The sequence below is a fragment of the Moschus berezovskii genome, chromosome X, assembly GCF_049115385.1.
Source record: "Moschus berezovskii isolate FMDL1 chromosome X, NW_MosBer_1.0, whole genome shotgun sequence".
Classification (NCBI taxonomy): domain Eukaryota; kingdom Metazoa; phylum Chordata; class Mammalia; order Artiodactyla; family Moschidae; genus Moschus; species Moschus berezovskii.
The window spans coordinates 100115050-100139370 of NC_142488.1; the positions used below are offsets into that span (position 1 = coordinate 100115050).

Below are 24321 nucleotides of genomic sequence, written 5' to 3' on the forward strand. Positions count from 1 at the left end.
GAATTGGGCTTCCCTGGTGGCTCAGAGGTTAAAGTGTCTGTCTCCAATGTGGGAGATCCCTGGGTTGGGAAGATCCCTGGAGAAGAAAATGGCAACCCACTCCACTACTCTTGCCTGGAGAATCCCACGGATGGAGAAGCCTGGTAGGCTACAGTCCACAGGGTCGCAAAGAGTCGAACACAACTGAGCGACTTCACTTTCACTTTCCTAAACTGTTATCTAACCTTCCATTTGTTTGCCATGTCTCCCTAGCTAGATTTTAAGCTCCTTGAAGGCAGAGCTTCCCCACAAGTCTAGGATTTTCCCATACAATAGGTAATACTGTAATAAGAGTTCCAGTAAATATTTGTGGAATGAATGCTAGTGTTGAATGAATGCGACAAGGGGTGGGGGTGGGAAGAAGCAGTAAGCAGATAGTCAGATCAAGACAAAGGCTTCTCTCTTCATTCTCCCCCATACACGTGCCATTTATTTTTACTGATAACACTTGTATAATATTGGGATTGTGCATTGTTTTTTGCTTGTGGGCAGTCATGCATGCATTTCACTTTCAGGTTACATCATGAGTAGGACAGGAGTGGATGCAAAGAATATGAAATGCAGGAGGAGAAAAGGTCAGATGGCCAAGTCAATGAGCAAGCTTGCTCTGGCCTGTGCTGTTGAACCGCAAATGCTAGCCCTCACTTTGCCACGAACTTGTGTGATCTTAGGCAAGTCACCACACCTTTCTGAGCTGCTAGTTGGTGGTATGACAGAGATAATAATTTGATTCTGCATTCCATAGCAGGTCAGCTGAGTTCATAGCTGGGAAAAGTACTTTGGACAAAAGAATTTAGGGTACTGTCTCAACAGGCAGAAAGGTGGCTAGGATCACCAAGCCAGATAGATGAGGTTTCTCCCTTAAGAATCAAACATGACTTGGATGAAAGGTGGAGAGGCTGAGTTCCTAGAATCACAGAATCTTAGAGCCGGCAGGCATCTTAGAAACCATTCTAGGACTTCCCTGGTGGTACAGTAGATGGAAATCGGCCTGCCAATGCAGGGGACATTGGATTTGATCCCTGGTCCAGGAAGATTCCACATGCTGTGGAGAAACTAAAGCCTGTGTGCCACAATTACTGAACCCGAATGCTGCAGCTACTGAAGCTCATGTGCGTAGTGCCTGTCCTCCATGACAAGAGAAGCTACCACAATGAGAAGATTGTGCAGGGCAATGAAGAGTAGCCCCTGATCACTGCAACTAGAGAAAATACGCATGCAGCAACGAAGACCCAGAGCAGCCAAAATAAATAAAGCTAAAAAAAAAAAAAAGCCATTCTAGTCCACTCCCACTCATCTTAACCTGAGTACATGGAAGCACAGAGAGATGACTTTCCCCAAGGTCCAGGTTTCCTTTTCACTGCACTTCAAGGTTCTACTTTAAAAACCAAGTTCGTTTGCTTTTCTTACTGTTCAGAGACAAGAAGCCAATGGGCTGTGCCCCAGCAAGGAAATGATCAGGACATGTGTTTGAAGCTTTTTGAGTCTCCAAAATGTGACCCACTGTTTCAGCTCAATTATTGTTTACCTTTTATCTATGGGGACAACAGACTTCCCTTTGTGGCTCAGTGGTAAAGAACCCATCTTGACTGCCAACGCAGGTGATGGGGATTCAATCTCTGGGTCGGGAAGATCCCCTGGAGGAGGAAATGGCAACCCACTCCAGTATTCTTGCAGGGAAATCCCATAGACAGAGGAGCCTGGCGGGCAATAGTCCGTGGGGTGGCAAAAGAGACAAAACAACAACAATAATGGGGACAACACTCTCCTAGTGTCTGCCTAGTGCCTACTATGTTTGCCACTCTGCTAGGTGCTGAGGAGGGTTTAGAAAAGATGAAGACCCATCCCTGCTGTCAAAGATCTAAGTGTGGGAGACAGGACTAACAACGAGAGAACAATGGAAGGCAGTAAGTGATTCAGAATAAAATGAGTAGTGCAGGCAATAACTGCTGTTCAAGTTCACAGGAGAGAGAGACCGCTCTGGGAGCTGGCTGGTGGGGGTTGGGGAAAGTGCAATTTCACGTGGGCTTTGAAGGCGGGATAGGATTGTTTATGCAGATGTGGGGGAGGGCACTGAATATGCGTCTGCACCGGTGCGGGGGTAGGGGGCGGCTGCATCGATGCAGAACTACATGGGGATTAGGGATAGCATTTACTGAGCACTTTTTATGCACTGGCTACACAATTCAATTCATGTAAATGTGCATAATCCTAGGAATTAGATAATAGATCACTGATAACTGTTTGGTTGAGAGAGGGAAACTGAAGTACAGAGAGGTAAATTGCCCAAAATGACACAGCAAGTAAATGGCATCATTATTATTAGCATCCCAGAGTCGTCAAAACACTTGGCTATTATACCTTTGAAAGAGACGAATTTGTGCCTCAGGCGAGGAAGCTGGCCTGGCAATAAACACAGTCATTTTGCAAACACAAGACCCTCTAGGCCGAACTCCCAAAGAAGTTCGGTATGGATTGGTGGTTTAATTGCTAAATCGTGTCCGACTCTTGAGATCCCAAGGACTGTAATCTGCCAGGCTCCTTTGTCCTGGGATTTTCCAAGCAAGACTACTGGAGTGGGTTGCCATTTCCTTCTCCATGGCATCTCTCCGTCCCAGGAATTCAACCTGGTCTGCATTTGCAGGCAGATTCTTCACTGACTGAGCTAAGAGGGCAGATTTCTGCCTGGATTAATGAAGCCTTTTATTGAGTGCTATCATCTCCTTCTTACTTTCTTGAAGACAGGAACTTGAGGTCTCAGGCTACAGTCATCATCAGAACTCCACAGTTTTATCCTTAGTGTTATTGTGCAGAGGATTTAACAAAACACCGACGGAGAACGAGTGAGCTGCTAAATCGATCCTTGTTTGTTGTTGTTCTTTATTAATTAGCACTTCGAGAGCAGCAGACCCTAAGGTGGATGCTGTCTGTGCAAAGCTACGTGGATCTGAGGCCAGGTGGGGGAAAACCAGACTTGGAAAGGACGGCAGGAAAATGACTGGCAGCCAACACCAAAGGTGCCTGTTTTATTTTTTCTGGCTATTTTCCTCTTTGTGAGTCTTCAATAGATATTAAACCAACAGAAAGTGGATTCTGAAAAGGTATTTTTCCTGTTTCCTTGCCCAAAGAAAAGCAAATCCCAGTCTATGGGTAGGAAGCAGCAGGGAAGAGGGGGCCCTGTTTCTGCCAGCAGCCCTCATCCAATTCTTGGGCCCCTCCAACAGCCTGGCGGGCGTTTAAGTGGCAGGACTCTCGGCCAAGCGCAGGTTGGAAACAGCTGCTCCTTCGCAGGGCGGAAGGACGGAAAGAGGTCTGGTGAAGCTTCTTTTCCTCCATCTTTTCCTCCAGCTAGAGTACGATTGAGCTTGAAGGCGTGGCAAGAGAAAGGGGAGACGGAGAGCCTGGAGAGGGAGTGGCCGGAGGCTAGATGGAGAAACATCAGCGCAGAGCAGGAGGGGGAACGGCCGGGTAAAGTAGGAAAAGAAGCCTTGTCTAGGACAGAAGTGGAGAGTAGGGATGTGGCTACCAAGGTGGAGAAGGTGCCGTCTTGGCCCTGCCCGAGCCTGCTTTTTCAGGGAGGTCTGGAGGAGAGGCGAAGGGTAGGTCACACCCAGCGGACGCCCCAAAGCCCGGGGGCTTCTCACTAGACAGGCTCGTCCATTCCCCCAAGAACTCAGCGAGGGCCGGCTAAGCGCCCACTAGGTGCCCGGAGTCCAATGAAGCGCCCTGGGGAACCGGGGCGCAGGAGGCGGAGTCGGTGCAGACGGCCTCGCGGAGGAGCGAGCTCCGTAGTCGGCGGTGCGGGCGGGTGGCGGCGCGCGCGTGCGGGCCGGACGAGCGCAGAGCGCTGGGCAGGCCGGGGAGGGGACGGGGGCGGGGCCTGGGCCCGGGGGAGGGCGGGGCGTGGGAGGTGCGGAGGGTGCGAGTGGCGCGGGGGCGGGGCGGCCGGGGGCGTGAGGCGGGGGGCGGCGGGGGGCCGCGCCGGGAGGGAGCGGGGAGGCGGCGGCGAGGGGGAGGAGGAAGGGGGAGGAGGAAGCGCGCGCCGCGGCTGCGGGGGGAGGAAGGCAGGGAGGAGGAGCCGTGCGCGGCGGCCGCGGCGGCCGCCGGGGAGCCGAGCGCCGGGGCGCGGGGAGCCGAGCGGGCGCCCAGTCGGGGCCGAGGGCCGGCAGCCGGTGAGTGGAGCCCCGCAGGGCGCGGCGCCCCGTCCCTGGGGCCGGGCGGGACGCGCGGGAAGCTGCGGCGCCGGGGCGGAGGGAGGGGGCCGGCCGGAGCCCAGCCCCCGGCTGGCCCGGCCTCCCGCCCGCCCGGCTTCCTCCCGCCGCCGCCCGCGCGAGGGGGGCAGGTCCCGGCGGGCCCGGGCTGGGGGAGGCGCGGCCCGGAGGGCGGGCGTCCGGCCCGAGGGGTGGAGCCGGGGGCTCGGGGGTGTCCCCGGGGGCGGGAGGCTGGCCCGGGACGGCTCTAAATCGGCTCGGAGGGGCCCGTCGGCGGCGAAGTTGCTCGCTGGGGGCAGAGGCGGCCACGCGGTTGCAGGAGTCAGCGATTCCCCTGTGGCGAGTGCGTGAGACGAGGAGCCCGGCGTCCCCGCCAGCCCCGCCGCCCTCCCCGCCGGCCCGGCCCCGCCAGCTCCGCTCCTGGCCTCCGCGTGTTCCCTCGCCGGCTCCCCCGGTTCGCGCCTGCCGCGTCCCCTGGACCCTCGCCCTGACCCTCCCGGCCTCCGACTTCCCCCGCCCCTTGCTTGCTTCGCCACTGCCCCTGTTCCCTTTTTCTTCCCTCGCTAGTTCCCCCTCCCCGCCTCGTAATTCCCGATGCAATTGCCTCTTTGAGACCTTTTTTTTTTCCTCTCCTTCCTTTTAGATTGGCCAACGGCTCGTTTCCACCCTGCCTCGTTGGTGGCCACTGGAGAAGCGCGGGGGGCTCCCCAGGCAGCCGTAGGGACAAATTAGAGCCAGCACTTGGCCCCGGGCCTCGCGTGTGGCTTCCCGTGCCCTGCTCTAGTTGCCCCGCTGTCCGGAGGGGGGTGTGGGGACGGGGGTGTGCCCTCCGTATATGTCCCACCACCCGGGCCACCCTCGGGGCTTGTGTTCCATCTCGCTCTCGCTTCCTGCACGGTGGTCGAGGGGAGCCACTTTGCATCATGTCCCGGTATAGCTACCAAAGTCTCCTGGACTGGCTCTATGGGGGCGTGGACCCCAGCTTTGCGGGCAATGGGGGCCCCGACTGTGCTGCCTTCCTCTCTTGGCAGCAGCGGCTGCTGGAAAGTGTGGTGGTCCTGACCCTGGCCCTGTTGGAGATCCTGGTGGCCCTGCGGCACATCCTGAGGCAGACGAAGGAGGACGGTAGGGGTGGCCGTGGCTGCCAGCCAGAGCAGGTGACCCAGCGGCCAGAGGAAGGCAAAGAGAGCCTGAGCAAGAATCTGCTCTTAGTAGCCTTGTGCCTGACCTTCGGGGTGGAGGTGGGCTTTAAGTTCGCCACCAGGACCGTCATCTACCTGCTCAACCCCTGTCACCTGGTCACCATGATGCATGTGAGTCTGTTGACTTCCCCCACCCCTTCGCGGCAGCCTCAGCCAGCAGAGTCATTTGCGTGCTCAGGACACTTGGCCGCGTAGAGCACCTCACCCCTGCGGGCACTGGGACCCTTAAAAATGATTTTCCAACGAGTGGCTGTTTGGGTGCGGATTTCAGATTTGGCTTCCTTCCACCTTTGCACAATGCGTCAGCCCTACGGTGGTGGTGAGCCCTGGGAAAGACTAGCACTCAGGCCAGCGGCCCCTCCCCTCCCCAGGCCTGCCCTGGCCTTTTGCCAGCAGGAAGTCCGACCCCAGCCAGGTTCCCTTTCTGGATCACCAGAGGGGGGCCATGGGCCAACACTGCCCCCCCCCCATTCCCTCTGCCACAGCTAATTTCCCAGAGGCCTGGTGGCTTTCTTTCCTGGAGGTGGTCACAGAAGGTTCTGGTCTCCACTGTCATACTTGGGGGAAATACTTTTGTAGGTTTCTCTTAATGACTCTTTCTTTTGGGAGTTTACAGTCTTAGGGTGAGGTCTGCCTTTTGAGTTCTGAGGTGTCAGAGCAGCACCAAACTCCGACTCACTGCACTCTGAAGCAGACCCCAGGCACACTCGTGACCTCTTCTCTGTCATGGTGAGAGGGTATTTATTTCCTGCAAACCTCTCCATCTTATCACTCTCATTCTCTCTCCTGAGGTCACAGTCGAGGGGTGCCCAGAGAGCTGATTTCTTTATCTCGCATTAGCAGTGCTAAGAAAAACAAATGAGATTGAAAAGGAAAGTTGCCAGATACATAAAAATAATCTGGGTGAGGACCAACCAAGAGCTAGACTGTCTTTTTGTACTCAGCCTGTGTAGAGAGATGATCTAAACTATAATATCACGGGAGGGTAGGAAGAGGAGAAGCGGGTGGGGTGGGGGCTGTCTCTTAGATTTCAGGCTGTGGAAAACCTGGTGTGTTTCATTCAGGGACCGTTGTGAAACCTGTCATTAGCATCTTTATTGCTTTTATATTTGTAGAAGGTTGTTCTCAGGAGACTCGTGACAACCTTGTGTGGGGCAGGAGGTTGAGATAATTGTCTCAGTTTCACAGGACTGGCGGGGGGACACGGGGATGGGAGGTTGCTCGCTTGCAACCAAAAGATGAATTAGCTTTCCGGGTTGGAAAGCTCACCCACCCTCTTTGGGGTTGCGGAATGCAGAGCAGTCACTGGGAGGCCAATGCTGATCAGCATGGTGCTGCCTACTTATGCTGCGGATGCTTGCTAGCTCTGTGTTGTAGGAACTCCTTGGATGGCAGGTTCTTGGCCTCAGTTTCCCAATCTGGAAAGTGTGCTGAATGACCACAAACCCCTTTCAGTCTTGCAGATGTGATACGGAGGTGTAGACAGATTTGGAATAAAGCAGCTCTTAGTGATGGGATGGCTCTAAGCGTCCAGTAGGCTTGGAGTGGGTAGCATTTTTTTAGAGGCCTTCTTGGGAAGTGATGCCATTCACAGGAAACCCCAGGGCTCCCCCAGTTAGACCTTCTGTGTAAATTTGAGCCTGTCCTCTTTCTTTCTTTCTTTTTTTTTAATGAATGGGCTTTTTGTTAATGAAAGGAAACAACGCATCTCAGCCACTGCTATGTGAGGCTTTTGGGACAGGAGTGCTTTTTTTGGATGGCAGGTGGTGAGGGTCAGAGGGTGCCTTTTCGACAAAGGGGTCTTGAGGCCTCTGACAACCACATATCTAGAAGGTCAACAAAGAACTAAATTCAGCCCGATTGGGGCTGCTGCTGGGATGATGACGTCAAACCTGGCAGCACCATGGTTTTCAGTGGAAAGGTTTTTAGAGGCTTTTAGAAGACTCTGGAGGCTTCGTTCTGGCATTAATTAGTTGTGTGACTTTGGGAAAAGTACTTGTCCTGGCTCTCAGTTTGCCTGGCTGCAAGACGAGCCAGAGTTGAATTTCTAGGTCTTGACAGTCTATGTGCTGTGCTGCTTTCCTCCATAAGCAGTGCCCGGGGGTGCCACACAGAGCTATTCCAGAATCGGCTCTTGGTCTCCTCGCCCATTTCAGGTGGTCGTGGTTCATCTTCTCATCCTCATCGTTCGCTCCCTGTGTCTTCCGTGTAAAGTAAACCTGAGAAGGCCACCCTTAGGGACCCATATAGATGATGTTGGCCCTCAGGGGCTGAGTGCTGCAGAGAGATGGATGTTTGGGGAACTCTGGACTGATTCCTGTCACTGTGCTTTTGCTGTTGTCCCATGCTTAGCTGAAACTCTGAAGCTAGGTGGTAGGGGCAAAGAACAGTCAGGCTGAGGAATCCTTGAGACCAAGCAGGATTGTACTGCTTTGCCCTTTACTCCCAAGTTACTGCTTTGTGTCATTTAAATAGAAACTTCTGGCCTACTGGGGGACTTAGCCTTTGATGAATCCAACATTCCATACCTTACCTATGGTCTTATTGGAAGCAGGGACATACAGATTGTTAAAAGCTGATGTGAATCTTTAAAAGAAATATTACAACAGATGGTTGGAAACAGTTTTCTAACTTGGCAACAGTAATGACTAATGATAGTAAGTACGGTTAGTATTTGGGCTTCCCTGGTGGCTCAGATGGTAAAGAATCTGCCTGCAATGCAGGAGATACAGGTTTGATCCCTGGGTCAGGAAGATCCCTTGGAGGAGGGCATGGCAACCGACTCCAGTATTCTTGTGGGAAGAATCCCATGGAGAGAGGAGCCTGGGGGGCTACAGTCCATGGGGTTAGTATTAATAATACTTTACATCTGTCGCGCTCTTAACTTTTATAAGACCCTTTCACACGCACTATCTTCTATAGGGTTATGCTAGATAAGCTCGAGCCTGGACAGAGAGATGTTAAAATGTATCCTGTGACTGTGTGTGTTCCAAAGGGGAGGTGTTGAGTACAAAGAAATACTTTGGCAAGTGAATTAGCTGAGTTAGGCTATATGATGGCAGTAAATTCTGTAGAGTTCAGAGGTCCTGATAAGGAAAGGGAGACATTAGCCGAATTGAAAGCAGGAGCTAAGCAGAGACATTTCTGATGTGTGTGTCTCAACAGGATGACTCAATTATGGCTTTATAGCAGGCCTTGTTCTGCAGAGGCAGTATAAGTTGGTATCAAGGGCAGTATTACTTTCGGCCAGGAAATGGAAGCACTGGAGGGAGAATGACTAGTCTCCTTACCTCCCATTTTTCAGTCTGTAAAATATTTACTCCCAAGGCCTTTGATACACAGACCCTCCTCAGAGACATGCTTTCTTTGGGCAACCGCCAGCTTTAGAAGCACAGGGCAGGGTACTTCTTGTGTCCGAGTTCTGTTCTTGAATAATATTCATGCTGTCAGGTTTCCTTTTGGCCTCGTCTGTTATCTCAAGGGCCCTGGAACCTGGAACTGGTAGAGGTTTGTAGGATTAAAGTGGCACCTTCTCACATCTAACTTAAGCCGGGGATGCTTGAGGGTTCTTGGAATCAGCAAGCACCAGGATTAATGTACCGTTCGTTGTTAAACCCCTTGCTGAATATCAGTGGTGTTTACCCGTTACACCAACAAGTATTTCTTCAAGCATGGCTAGCTAGTCCCCTGTGCATAATGTTTTCATAGGTATGGGTGACACGGAATGAATTTACTGACTGTTTATTCTGTTTACAAAAAAACAAACAAACAGAAATGACACTGCCAGCAAGGTACTGGCAGGGGTGGCTTTAGAACCCAGCTGCCAACAGTGGGAACTGGGGCTTTAGCAGGAAGAGATTCTCATAGCTATTTAAGTCCTAAAATCTGCAGTTTCTTAGCGGAAGGGTTAAAATGCCAGACAGTTTGACTGATTGTGTCCGTAAAAACTCATGGCGTTTTATCCTTTGCATCTAGTTAGATTGTCTCTGTCTTAGGAACTTAAGGCAAAGATCGAATTTTGGATATCTTGTCTAATTGTCCACTTCCGGTTGGTTGTGTGTATGTCTGTGTCAATATCTCACAGTTGGGCCCTGAACTTAGTGGGGCATAGCATATGCCGTTTAACCCTCCATGTCTCTGTGCATAAGGCACTCTGGATCTCAGGTGGACATTTGCCAAATAATAATTGATGCTATTGACCCCTGAGCACCAAGCCTTTGGTTTTTAGCCTTTAATACCAAGTGAGCCCCATCCTTTTCTTAGAGTTAGCATTGCTATTTTATTTTTCTGTCTTTACGATATATTAGAAGGCTGATGTCCACCAAATATGGCCAACCTGCTCTTGTCTCACTGTTTACTTTCTTACTTCACTCTTTGCTGAAAGCACAGAATGGCACATATTCAGAATGGTCCTGAGCTTTTTGTGACACCTTTTGGAACTCACTGAATGTACACAGGTATGTTCTATTTGCCCTGTGATGGATTTGTTTTAGAGAAAACCTGATAGCTTTGAGAACTAGGCTTTTTGTCCCCTGCCTCCTTGACTTCAGACCACCCACACCTCTGCATCCCCATCTGTTGTCTGGAGCACTGATGACTGCTCCTGGTTGCAATTGATGTTGGTGGGTAATGGGTGCAATGAGGGATCCAGCCATCTGCTGGCTTATCAGATGGACTGTGTCCTGTGTCATCAGTCCAGGGGGACACAAGGGGGTGATGTTTATATGGGCCTCAGCAGTGAGGCATGACATTCCTTTTTAGTTTGTTTTATATTCTCCCCCAGGGAAATTTGCAGAGAATTTTTCCATCTTTCATTGTTATAGTTTTTGTCAGGGTCCCTTCCATTATAAGGGAAGTGGTGTGGATTGGTGGCTTAAACAACCCACAGATAGCCCTGGGATTTAAAATGACGATACCAGTTTTGCTTGTTGCCTGCTAGGGAACCTGAGCAAGTTATTTAGCCTTTTCCTATCTCGATCTTCTTCATGAAATGGGCCACATGGAAACAAAGCATTTTAATCCTCTGAATAGCTCTGTGGTTACTTAAACAGACGCCAGGTACAGCTGATCAGAGCTGGCAGGTGACCAATAGATTTTTTTTCCTCTAGCTCAGAAACTGACAAACCTCAACTTGTTTTCACCTTTCTTGATAGCTCTTAGAATCCATTCCTCTAATTAGTTCTGTTGCTTTTCTTTGGATCCTTGCCCACGCCTGCATACCCTTCTCATACACAGTCTATAAAACTGGATACTGTGACCAGAGGTCCAGCCCACGCCCAGCAGAGAGGAAAGCTTTCTTTCTCGGCCTTTTCTCACTGTGCACCTGTTCATACAATGCATCCTGGAGCTTGCTATTAAGTAATAGAATGCAGCAGGCTCCTACTCAGGGGGTGATCCACAGGCCCCCTGGATTTTTGTCCCTTTGCCATAGAAGTATCTTCTTCATCACTGTCTTCATGGGATCTGTCGTGAATTCCTTCCCTCTGTAGATGGTCCTGAAGACTCTCCTCTGGGAAACTTTCCAGTTGACCTTGACTCCACATTTATTCCACTCATTCCACCAATACCTCTTGTCCTCGTTTCCCAACTCTGAATATTCCTCAGACTGTTAGCCTCTTTAACATTTGCCTTTGCATGAAAAAATCGCAAGCATTAGTCGCTCAGTCGTGTCCTACTATTTGTGATGCCACGGTCTGCAGCCCTCCAGGCTCCTCTGTCCCTGGGATTCTCCAGGCAAGAATACTGGAGTGGGTTGCCATTCCCTTCTCCAGGGGATCTTCCTGACCCAGGGATTGAGTCCAGGTCTCCTGCACTGTAGGCAGATTCTTTACCATCTGAGCCACCAGGGAAGCCCATGGCTTTGTATACAAGTAGGTAGTTTGGTAAGTGTTCAACTGGGTTGTTTGATTTTACATGTTTGTTCATTCTCTACCATTAGCGTGTATACTTTTCTTTAAGGAAAGGAGTAGTGTTTTTTTCCCCTCTGTAACACCCTGCAGAGCTTAATACAATACTGTATGTGCACATTAATTGCTTAATGTGTGCCTGGATAATGCTGGCTGGCTGTCTGACTGACAGAACTGACTTTTTTCTTTTTCCCTCCGGTGGTTCTGTCTGTGTTGCCTTGAGGTCTTTTGGGCACATTTCCTGTGTCTCCTGTGCCTATTAAGAGAAACTCCTGTCTGGGTTTTTTTTTTTTTTTCTGAAATAGCCAGAAAGAGAGGTAGTTTTGCCTCCAGCTCACACATCTTTTCGTTGAATTTCCATCACAAAGAGCTGGTTATTAGAAACTGCAGCCCATTCTCTGCCCCAAGTTTCTGCTCACTTTCATTGCAATGAGGAAATTGCACTGTTGGATCTTGGTCATAAATCCCTTGGTTTGATATCTGGAAATGTCTACTTTCTTTTCCTCCTTTAATATCAGACATTAAAAACACCGTTATTAAGCTGGCAACTCACTTTCTATCTCTCCCTTTTATATTTTTCAATAGGTTGTTCACTGTCATCATGCTTCATTGAAATACCCTTCTCAGGAAGAGCCAGACTTCTCAACTTCTGGTCTTTCATATATTTTTTTTTGTTAACTTTGTTTGTGTTCAGCTTTGTGAGGTATAATTGACAACGAAAGTTGTAAGATATTTAAAGTGCACAGCATGATTTGATTACACGTACATCATGAAAGGACTCCCCACCCGCCACTGAGTTCACTAACACATCCGTGATCTTTCATATCTCTTGTTAAATTGAGAGCATGTTCTGCCAGTAACTGACTGAGTGGACCTGAAGTGGAGTGCAGTGCTTTTCAAATTTTCTTTGTGAAAGATTCCCATGGAACCTTGTTCTCATGCAGATGCCTGGCTCTCCACTCAGAGTCTAAGTCAGTCTAGGTCCTATAGGGTGAGGATGGGAACCTGCATTTATTACAAGCTCCTCAGTGATTCTGATGCCGGTGAGCATTGGATCCCACTTTGTGAGACATTATCTAGTGACTAAAGTATGAGGTCAGAGAAGTCAATGGCACCCCACTCCAGTACTCTTGCCTGGAAAATCCCACGGACGGAGGAGCCTGGTAGGCTGTAGTCCGTGGGGTCGTGAAGAGTTGGACACAACTGAGCGACTTCACTTTCATTTTTCACTTGCATGCATGGGAGAAGGAAATGGCAACCCACTCCGGTGTTCTTCCCTGACGGGGGAGCCTGGTGGGCTGCCGTCTATGGGGTCTCACAGAGTCGGACACGACTGAAGCAACTTAGCAGCAGCAAAGCATGAGGTGGGATGTTGCTTCAGATGCTCTTCCTGACTGGTGTGATTCTGGTGGCCTGTGGGTGGGCATTTGGTCTTCTGGTAGTACCTTGGTATTTACGTGGGTGTTAAATAAGGTGGTTGAAATTAGAGGTTGAAGACCCCGAGTTATTGTGAGGCAGATTTTAAGGTAACTTTGGCATTCCAGGGGCTTGTTGGGTGCCTGTGGCTTTTATCAGTGGAGGATTTCAGCCAAACCTCTTTTTAATCACCTTCCAGTCCTCCTACACTCCTTTGCCAATCTTGCAGTGTTGGAGATCTTTGGGAACTAACAAGATGAAATACTGACACAGAATGATTGCATGCTAGTTCTCTCTTTGCAGGACTTTAGTTTTCAGTGCTCATGGAAATGTATTCATCCTTGCATTCAGCCAACATTTGTCCAGTGCCTGTTGTGTGCCAAACATTGTGCCAGGCACTGGAGATTCAAAGAGAAATAAGAAACATTCTTTGCGTTCATGTTGCCCACAGTTGAGAGGAGACAGGCAAGAAAAAAAGATAAACTAAATTGCAACGTGACGTGTATGGTAACAGGTTTGAACAAAGCATAGAGTACCAGAGGGTCTTTTATTTTTTCCTGATGCAGTTAAGGAAAGCATACTGGAGGAGGTGACGTTTGACTCACTAAGGAGACATGTTAGCTCTTTGAGAGCAGGGGTCCTTGTTTGTCTTATTTTCTATCATAGTGCCTCTCGTAGGACCCACCTCACAGTAGGTGCTCAATACACATTCTGTGAATGAATGACTAGGAGGTGGCTAGGTGTTGCAGAATGAAACGGTTTCTTGGCATAGGAAACAATACGTGTAAAGGCACAGAGTTGCTTCCTCTTTCACAGGAAAGCTTTACAACTCTTACCTGGCGTCATTTGCGTGTTGATATCAGGGGCAGGTATTGTTTTTGTATTTCTCCCTTGGCAAACCATGTAAAACTTGGAATGCTCTGTCATTTCTGGCCTGTTGATAAGAAAGCTGCCGTTGCTCACAAGCCCTTGAAAGGGGGCTTGTGAGATAGAGCATTGTGTTCTCTCTGCTATCCCAAGGAGTGCCCACATGGTCAAGGACAGACACGGAACACAGAGTGAGCAGACATTAAATGCAGGAAATGAGGTGGCAGGCATTCCACCCACCAGATGAGTTATAGTGGCCCATGGGATGGCTGCTGCCCCCACAAAGGTGGAACTGATGCAGTGTTTCGATGCTCTTCTTCTACCTTTCTCTTTTCTGTTTCTTTCCCCCTGCTTCCAAATCTTCCCCCTGCAACCCCCCAACTCACCCCATCCAAGTTTGCCTCTTTCCAGAGTACTCAAACCTCCAGATCAACTCCATCTAAACGCCTGTTTCACCAGAGGAGGTCCTATCTCCAAGGAAATCAGAAAGAAATCAGTTCCATGTAGGAGGTTCATACTGCAGTGTGAATGGCTCAGATGCAACAGGGGTGGGGGAGGGCAGGACTTTTTAAAAGGGCCTTGTTAGCTTTACTTGTTCTTTAATTGGTGGGGTGTGTCTCAGTATTTGAGCAGGTGGCCTTTCCCATGCTCCTTGCTCAGTTGCTGGCCTCCCTCCTGCTCCACACCTCCCATCCTCCCCCACCCTGAGAACTGGGGTTATCAGTGTCTTGCTATCCTACTTGTGGAACGCCCAGGGTAAGTCTCCCTCCAAAGTGCTCTTTAATACAGCAGTTAAATCTGAAGGCCTGGGGAGGGCTCCTCCTTTTCTGGGCACGGTCCTCTCTGTTTACTCAGCTCTTTCCCAGAGAAAGAGCTGCCAGCTAAACAGGACATGGCTTGCACGTCTGTCAGTGTGTGGTGTGTCAAGGGACACTGACCTGTTGCGAGCCCAAGATCCTGAAGGGGAGGGTTGGGGGATCTTTCCATTGGCTGCATACCCTTAACAGTAGCTGCTGGAGCAAATGTCAGAGGGAGGCAGGCAGGGTAGGATGAGTCTGGTCATGGGCCTGGTGGCTCTGAGGAAACGAAATAGATGGCAGGAGACTGTCTTCTCTAAGACAGTTCTTAGAGAGGATTGGACTTTTGGACAAACCCAGTTCAAGCCATGTCCTGTGGGCAGGTGTTTAGGTTGGTAGGAGAGTGAGAGGCAAGATTATCTGAGGAGAAAGGAAACGTGCATGACAGTTGCTCAGTCATGTCCCATGCTTTATGACCCCATGGACTGTAGCCTGCTAAGCTCCTCTGTCCTTGGGGTTCTCCTAGGCAATAATACTGGAATGATTTGCCTCCTCCAGAGGGTCTTCCCCACCTGGGGATTGAACCCATGTCTCTTGCATCTCCTGCATCAGCAGGCAGGTTCTTTACCACTGCACCACCTGGGAAGCCCAAAGGGAGCATGAGCCCATTCTCATTCCATCTCAGTTCCTCCAGTCTCCTTGTCTCCAGCACACATCAGTGGTGGTATAAACTCAGGGTGTATTTTGCCTGTGAATAGAATCGCCTTTGCCAATCGACCAGCTGTGTTTGCAGAAAGACTTTGTGCTCGGGCTGTTACTAGCAAAGAGACATTTCATTCAGGTGCTGATTAAATAAGGCGCAGAGCCACATTGCACATTAAAGCCCTTAACTACGGCTCTGGGAACCTTGGGTAAACACTTGTTAGATGTTCTGGGTAGAGTATTAGGAAAGGCTGCTGGACATGAGGGAAACTGGCTAGGAGAGACTTCTAGAAAGGGCTTTGGTCTTTCTAGATGCATCATATCCAAGCTACTGGCACGTACACAGAAGAGCTAGACAGGTTTCCTCCTTGGCATTTACTTGGGAAATTCTCACTGGGACCAAGTAGGTTTGGACTGGGACACAGCAATGAACCTGGCTAACTTAAGCTGGGCATTAGAAATGCCTCCTTTTCCTAATGCAGGTTAAGCTGAGTGGACTGAGCTTTTGGACCATATTTCCTGGGTTAGTATTTGAGCTCCATCATATGTGACCTTGGGTGGGTAGTGGTAAAGAATTTGCCTGCCAATGCAGGAGACACGTTTTCAATCCCTGGGTTGGGAAGATAAGGAAATGGCAACCCATTCCAGTATTCTTGCCTGGAGAATTCCATGGACAGAGGACCCTGGTAGGCTACAGTCCATGGGGATGCGAAAGAGTTGGACATGACTGAGCATCCAAACAACAATGAATCGTGTGTGACCTTAGGCGTGTTACTTAACTGCTATCAGCTTCACTCATCTGTAAAATGGAGATAATCACAGTACCTACCTAATAGAGCTATTGTGAGGATTAAATGGAATAATTTAAATCAAGCATTTGGCAGAAATTCTGGCTCATTGTCAGCACTCAATAAATGTTAGCAGCTTTTCATAGTACAGTCAGCCCTCCATAAATGTGTGTTCCAGTTTGCATATTTAACCAACTACGGATTGAAAATATTAGGGAAAAAAATTTCAGAAAGTTTGAAAACACAAAACTTGAATTTATTTTGCATTGGTAACTGGTTATATTGTGTTAGGTGTTGTAAGTAATTTAGAGACGATTTGAAGTATATGGGAGTATGTGCAAGGTTACATGCAAATACAACTCCATTTTGTACAAGGGACCTGAGCATCCGCAGATTTGGGTATCCCTGGGGGGTCTGGAACCAACCCCGTGGATAGCAGGGGGCAGCTGTAGCAGTAATAGCACTGTGTGGTACTGTAGTAGTAATAATAGGGGCTTCCCAGGTGGCACTAGTGGTAAAGAACCCGCCTGCCAATGCAGGAGACATAAGAAATGCAGGTTCTATCCCTGGGTCAGGAAGATCCCCTGCAGGAGGAGGGCATGGCAACCCACTCCAGTATGCTTGCCTGGAGAATCCCATGGACAGAGGAGCCTGGCGACTAAGCCTGAAGCGACTTAGCATGCACAGTAGTATATAGAACTACTATATAGTGGTTCAAGTCACACTGGGTAAAAACTGCCTGTGTGCGTGTGCTCACAGTCATGTCTGCCTCTTTGCAACCCTATGGACTGTAACCCGCCGGGCTCCTCTGTCAGTGGGATTTCCTGGGCAGAAATACTGGAGTGGGTTGCCATTTTCTACCCCAGGGGATCTTCTGACCCAGGGATGGAACCCATGTCTCTTGTGTCACCTGCATTGGCAGAAGGGTGCCAGCTGGGAAGCTTCCCAGGTGGGGAGGAAATGTCAGTTCACTCCAGTATTCTTGCCAGGGAAAATCCCATGGACAGAGGGGACTGGCTGCTTACAGTCCATAGGGTCACAAAGAATTGGAAACAACAGAGTGCACGTACTCACACACACAAAAGCTGACTATAGGTTGGTAAAAGCCTGGGTTCAGATCCTACCACTAGCTGTGTAGCCCTGAGCCAGTTATGTAACCTCTTTGACCCCCTAGTGACCACATTTGTAAATTGGAATAATTAAACCTACCCTGCAGGGCTGTTGTAAGACAGTAATGAGAAACAATGAGACAAGAGTAATAAAACACTTAAGATAGTGAACAGTCAATACTTTTTTTTTTTTTTGCTGTGATGTGATGTGTGATGATGATAATGAGCTTCGTTATCCTTATGGCTGCTGCTGCTGCGAGCTTGGCTGCCTGATTCTGGGATAAGATGACAGAAATTAGATACAGGAAGGCAGCTCTAAGAATCTCACCCAAGAGAAACTTTGCCGGCATCTTCATTTCATATGGTAGGCAAAAATACTGATTCCATGAAGTTGGCACCCACATAATCTCTGCAGGGCAGGGTTGCTTGACTGTTCAAGTTCCTAATTTTGTAGGAAATTTAGAAGTTACTGTAAATCACCCAATGTTTTCTGAAGCATTTAGAGGATGGCTGTCATTGGTGGGATGCTTGGCTGTCCAGGGACCTCTTGGCTTAATTATTGCTGCTCTTCATCAATGGACTGGCTCTCTGGTGTCAACTGTCTTGAGATGGTAGCCTAGGAAACCAACGAGAACATGACAGAAGCAGGAAAGGTTTGGTTTGCGGGTGGGCAGAAACAGGTGCGTGGATTGAGTTTTTACTTTTTCATTAATTTATTTTGACTAAGGATAGTGCAGCTCTCTCAATTGCTGCCTGTTCCCAGAGTTAAGTTATCAGAGGAGAAAGGCAGGTTAAACGTAGACCAGTGCCTTGCCTGACATGTCAGCAAATGGATGAAAAACCAAACAAACGAACAAGACAATTCTTCAGATATCTCCCAGGTATGGAAACCCTCTCATTTTTAAGACTAGCTACTCTGAGAACTAGAACCTCAGCAGCCAGTCCCTCACTAAAGAGAAGTCCCCTTTAATTGTGCAGCCCTCTGGGGCCAAGGCCTGGCTCTTGTGGTTTCACAGCCTTGGGGTTGGGATGCCCCACCCCAGCAAGGCCATTGATAGGCCTTCAGGCTTATTTGCAAGCATTGTGAGTAGATAGGCAATTCCTTGGGGTAAGGTCAGGTTTTCTGTAATAATCCTGGTTCCCTGGGAGGAACTGGCTTGGAAGGCATTCCTAAAACAAAGGACAACCCTGAGAAATTAAGGGATACTGTACCCTAGGGTCCCCTTCTTATCCACACTTTTGTTCCTTGTCATTTTGCATTTGTCAAGAGTTTCCTTTTTAAAGTCCCAGGCACTTGAGAGAGTGTGCACGCCTGTTGCCTCACTTTATTTCCTGCCCTGCAGGAATGTTGCTCAGGGTCATGTGCATAAATACCTTATTTATCTTCAATGCTTTTACACTTGGCCCATTGAGCTACCACTGACTGCTGGCTGCTGCTTCTTGTGGGCCTTTCTTCCTATTTCCCTGGTCCCTAGTCACAGGGGGACTTTCAAGGCCCCTGAGGAAAGGTGCTGGTTTTACCTTTGGGTTTCTCTTCCCTGTGCAGCAGCGCCCTGCAGTTTGCAGTTCAGCTGTCCTCAAAATAGCCCTGCAAGCTGGCACCAAGCTGAAGTCAGGTTTCCCTTCTTTACTGGTGGGGTTTCTGGCTAGTGAGCAAAGAGAACTGAGTGACCCCCAGCCCTGTGCCTGTCCTCCCCAGGCGAGGCTCTTGGCCGGGGTGGGGATGGGGTGGGGTGCCGTCTTGGGCCTAGGAGGTCAGGGGTGGCCTTTGGGCCAAGGCTGCATTCAACTTGTGAGGTCACAGGTCTTCTGCCTGGCTGAGCAGTGTTTGGGCATACCTCATAGCTAGGGCTGTGTTTACTCAGATGGACACACATGGAATCCAGGCAGGGATCATCTTCCCAAGTTTCTTACTCCCTGCTTCGGGTCTGAACTGAAAAACAATTTGCAGAGTACACTGCTGTGGTCTGCACCTGTTTGGTTTTTTTTTAATCCCCTTTCCACAGCCAGTTTGCAGTGAACTGAAGATTAATCCTGGCTCCTCCCATTTCTCTTTTATTTTTTTCTTCAGTTTCCCTTGGGGTTGGGTTCTCACTCTTCAGTCATAAATGTCCATAGATATTAAGGACAGTCGGTGCTACTGCGCATTTAGGGTCCCCCTGCCCCAGACCTCTTAAATACCATAAACCTGAAATAGGGTTATATGGGCAAAAGGGGGTTAAATGTAGGAGAAAGAGCTCATCATAATATCTGGTTATCTCTGTACACTCTAAAAGGAGAAGGAATGATGATAATACTTTTGGTATAAACTATACTTTGATAATACTTTTGATGTAAGTGATGATAAACTAATAGTTTGAGCATGTGTCAATGGTTCAGGTACTGTGCTTAAGTCTACTGCGTATATTACCTAATTTTCAGCCTTCTGCAAAAGGTCATTTTTGTTTAATCTAATTTTTATTTTGGAGAAGGAAATAGCAACCCACTCCAGTATTCTTGCCTGAAAAATCCCATGGACAGAGAAGTCTGGTGGGCTACAGCTAAAAGGGATCACAGAAGAGTCAGACACGACTGAGTGACTAAGCATGCAAGCATGCATTCTTCTTTCTCTCTGTTGTAGCCCATTTCTTCTTTGGTTGACTTACAGATACTGAAGAAAATATTCTAGCAACACTTTGCTGGATGGAAATGGCTGAGTGATGCCAAATCAGAGCTGAAAAAAAAAAAAGGAACCTCAGAGATCATCTCCTCACTTCTTTCTCCAGATGAGTAAACTGAGACCCAGAGAGGTGAAGTGACTTGCCCAAAGTCCCAGAGCTCAGTGGAAGCAGAGGTGGATCTACTGGTCACCGTCACTCTGCAGTACCACTCATGGCCTTCTTCCACCCCTTACCATTCCAGCATAAAAGAAGCTGGACTTTTGTTCTTGCCCAGTAGTAGAGAAACAGAAATCTTGTGTTTTACTTATTTTTTTTAGCATCATTGTCTATGACAGCCTTGAAAGCGAGGCTCTCACAGCTGCAGGCCACCTTCCTACCTGACCGCTATAGCAACTACTTTTCCAATGTGTTTTTCTGCCCTTGCTTCCTCTCTTCCACAGAGGAAGCAGGCTGCAGTGCCACCATTGCTTGCTATTTGCCCTGGGCAGGTAGTCCAGGGTGTGGTATATGCTCAGTGAGCCTGTATGCCAAGTCAGTATCATCTGCTGTGAGATATTGATGGTTTTGCAATGGGACCCATTCATTTGGGGCTGTAACTGAGGTCATCATTTCTCTCCTCTAAGTAGAGACCTGCATCCCATCCTAGTGAACAGTTATGTGAGGCTCCACAGCAGGTGAGTGATTTCAGAACCTCATTCTGGCAGAAGTGACGAAGGTCAAAGAGGAAAAAGGTCAGAATAATTTGCCAGCCCAGGGAAGAAGTCATTTCATCTTGGTAAACAATGTAGAGTAATAGAAAGAGCATAGGATTAAGTATTAGCCAGAGCTGGGCCTTGGCTGTAGGTTTCATCCCTAACTGGTTGGCAGAACCTAGAAGTTTTGGCTGGTCAGATTGCCTCTTTGGGTCTTATCATCTTATATAAAGTGTGGTAGTTAAGAGTCTCGGAGAAGGCAATGGCAAGCCACTCCAGTACTCTTGCCTAGAAAATCCCATGGATGGAGGAGCCTGGTAGGCTGCAGTCCGTGGGGTCGCTAAAGGTCGGACACGACTGAGCGACTTCACTTTCACACGTTGGAGAAGGAAATGGCAACCCACTCCAGTGTTCTTGCCTGGAGAATCCCAGGGACGGGGGAGCCTGGTGGGCTTCCGTCTATGGGGTCACACAGAGTCGGACACGACTGAAGTGACTTAGCAGCAGCAGCAGCAGCAGTTAAGAGTCTAGGCTCTGAAGTCAGACTGGCCAAGTTCAAATCCCAGCTCTGCTGCTTTCTAGCTGTGTTGCTTTGGGTAAGTTAACTGACATCTCTGGGTATGTTTTCATCTTTGTAAAATGGGGATAATACCATCTGTGGTTTTCTTACAAGAATTCAGTGCATAGCTCCATGTAAAGTATTGAGATCAATGTCTGGTGGATAGCAAGCACAGAGTATGTTATCTGTAAGATAGGGATGCTCTTTGCCCTTGTTCCTCACAAGGTAAATGTGACAGTCAAGTAAAAGAAGATTTGCGAATGTTTCTTGCAGCTGGAAAATCTAAATAGGAAAAATAATTTTTTGAGAGCATGAGCATTCAAAGACAAGTCTTTTCAATGGTTTTATCTAATCCTAGGATTAGATATTGATGGATATTTATTTTTTTAATTTTATTTTTTTTAAATTATGAAAGTATGATAACACAAGAGACTTGGAAAATACAGAACAAGATTACATGTAGTTCCATTGTCTATTACAAGTATTCTTTAAGTAGATAAATTAAGATTTTTAGTTGGTTTCCACATCAAACACTCAAAAAATAATAGAATGAACATACAGAGAAGCAGGAGGATATAATAGACCTGAAAGGCACTGTGAACCAATTCAACATGATATTTTTTTGACAGGCTGGCGAAAGGAAGGATAGTCGGTTTATGTGTAGCGTTATATAAATGCTGGGTCCATCAAGCAGTGCATGTTCTGCATTTTCCCTCCTGGTGTACTTAAGGGTGCTTGAAAGCAAAGTAAAGTGGTTGGAGGATTTGGAGTGAAAAGCAAGGATTACGATACTTTTCCCTTAGGGCCCCTATCTTAGTTAATGGCACTGAAGTCCATCAGTGACCCGGGTTAAGTCCTTTGAAACCTTGACACATTCCCATTCCTCTCTTCCATCGTCAGAGTCTGTTGAGTCATTTTGATTCTGTCTTTCATTATTTCTCCCATCTGTCTCTTGCTTTTCTTCTTTGATTCCTCTGCCCTAATTCACCTGGTTGTTGATCATCATAACCACAGTCTGGCTTCTTACAAGCAGCCTGCTGACTGATTTTCCCTTCTCCTGGGGTCTTTCTTCTCTGTCCATCATTTATACCACTGCCAGAAATGATACAAGGAAAATTCATGTTAGGTCCTGCCATTCCCTTGCTTCAAAGCCCTCGATAGCTCCCTATTGCCTTCAGCAAGGAGAGCAGACAGCTGGGTAGATGCACCTTGTGGTGCATCTGGTGCCCTGGGCCAGCCTTGCTAATCAAAACATGAGCATGCTTGCTCAACATGCGTCTCCATGTAGGTTCAGAATCATCTTTTAGCGTAGTATTTTAGGCAGCTACTATTACTCAGTCAGAGAGTGGCAGAGAGATAAACCCTTTAGAGAAAGCCTGAACTCCTTGTGATAAGATTTGGGACCTTCCTGATCTTGGTTTCAACCATTTCCCCAGCTTCACCCTCTAGTACGTTGTTCTGCTGCTGCTGCTAAGTCGCTTAGTCGTGTCCGACTCTGTGCGACCCCAGAGACGGCAGCCCACCAGGCTCCCCCGTCCCTGGGATTCTCCAGGCAAGAACACTGGAGTGGGTTGCCATTTCCTTCTCCAATGCATGAAATTGAAAAGTGAAAGTGAAGTCGCTCAGTCATCTCCGACTCTTCGCGACCCCACGGACTGCAGCTTACCAGGCTCCTCCGTCCATGGGATTTTCCAGGCAAGAGTACATTGTTCTGTATGTGCTCTAATCCAGCCGCATGTACCATGGACTTCCACATTTCTCTGAGTTTATACTTTGTTCACATTGTACCCTCAGTCAGAAATACTTTTCTCTTCCTATTGAGATGCCAGTCATCATTCAAGGCTCAACACTCCCCCTTGTGAAGGTTTCTTCAAGCCTTTATGCCAAATTTAGCCATTTTTGTCTATTTTAGCATTTGATTCTGCCTTGTATTACATAATTGTTTATGTTGCTCCCTCGCTTCTTAGTTTGTGTGTTCCCTGAATGCAGAATCTATGTTGATTTTTTTTTCTTACCCTGTATAACATCTAGTACAAACTAGACTCCTAATTTTTTAAAAAAAGCATGTAACTGAGTCTAGTCCGTTCCCTTTATTTTTCAGATGAGGAAACCGAGGCTTAGAGGAAAAGGTCAGAAATTCATTTGGGGGTTTTTTGAGTCTCAGATGTTTGATATGTTGAGGCTGGAGTGAACAGCAGGCAGTTGAGATGCAGTTGGGCTGGCAAAGTGATTTAGGAGGCATTCATTTAGAAAAGATGGCAGGGGAGAAGATGCAACCATCATGCAAAACCAGAGGAGAAAGAAGAAAATGATTCTGTGAAATGCCTACTTTTGTGGGCAGAAGAAAAAGCTCAGTGAAGTAGACATGGAAGGGCACCCAAGGCAGGAAGGAAATTTAGGAAGCAGGTCCTCTATGTCATGTGAGGCAAAGAGGTTGAGACCAAGGAAGGCTTGAGAAAAGGCACTTGGAATTGGTGAGTACAGGTTGGTCTGGTGGACAACGGCCCACCCACTTCTAAATAGTTGCCCTAGAAATGTTCGTATGTGAAGAATTGTGTGCAAGGGTGTTACAGCATCAGAGAAGATTAGGAAACAGCCCGCCAGTGACAGAATGGCACATCCCACCAGTGGGATATTGTACAGCTTTTCAAAGGGAGGCTGATCTCTGTATCCCCTTTGAAAGATAGTCACGATATTTTGTTAAAAAGAAATAATAGTATGTGTGATACGAACCCATGTATAAGCACCTCGTGAAAGTCTGGAAGAATGTATACTCGGTAATGGTGAATCCTGAGTCATTGGGGAGAGGGGGGGACACCCTCACTTTGTACTTAACACATTTCTGCATTGTTGGAATTTGGTGTAAGTACAAATTTCTTGAGTAATTGAGAAGAAATATTTTTGTAAAAGGCAGACTGGGAGAGCAATTTCAGTAGAAGAGAATCATTGGATGAAGGAAGCCAACTCACGAGAGAGGATCTGGCAGCTGAGAAGACACCATGTGGGTGAGAGACTGTGCTCACAGAGCCTTTGCTGCCTCTCTGGCTTGTGGGGGTGAGGCAGGGGTACAGTGAGACAGGGCTGCTAGAATGCGGCAGTGACCCCATGGCCAGGGTGGTCAGCTGAAAGGGATTAAGTAGAAGAGTTGGCACGGTGGCATAGAGACAGGCAGAGGCTGATTAAGAATGAATTAAAAGAGCAAAGCAAAGTGGCCATGTGTATATATGAGGGGGTAAGAGAGGATGGGGTTGGGGGAGACTGGTTGGGGGCCCAGCTGCAGACGGAGCGAACACTCTTAGCTGTAAGGAAACATCCAGATGAGGCAAAGAGTAGTACAGTTGAGAAGGGACAAGTTAAACATCAATTTGAGGAG

At 48.2% G+C, this 24321-nt stretch overlaps 1 protein-coding gene across 7 annotated transcripts in view; it reads left to right on the forward strand.

Moving 5' to 3' along the window:
• The first annotated feature begins 4075 nt into the window (after positions 1-4075).
• Positions 4076-24321, forward strand: part of TMEM164 (transmembrane protein 164) — a 244608-nt gene continuing 224362 nt past the window's right edge. For 2 of the 7 annotated variants that reach the window (XM_088834237.1, XM_055393872.2), the window contains exons 1-2: positions 4457-4593; positions 4894-5563. In XM_088834237.1, coding sequence (XP_088690363.1) covers positions 5174-5563 — 390 coding nt within the window. In that variant the 5' untranslated portion in view covers positions 4457-4593; positions 4894-5173. Of the gene's footprint in view, positions 4212-4456; positions 4594-4893; positions 5564-6069; positions 6182-24321 lie in introns of those variants that run through there. The other 5 variants (XM_055393873.2, XM_088834241.1, XM_088834242.1 and 2 more) reach the window with 5 other exon arrangements.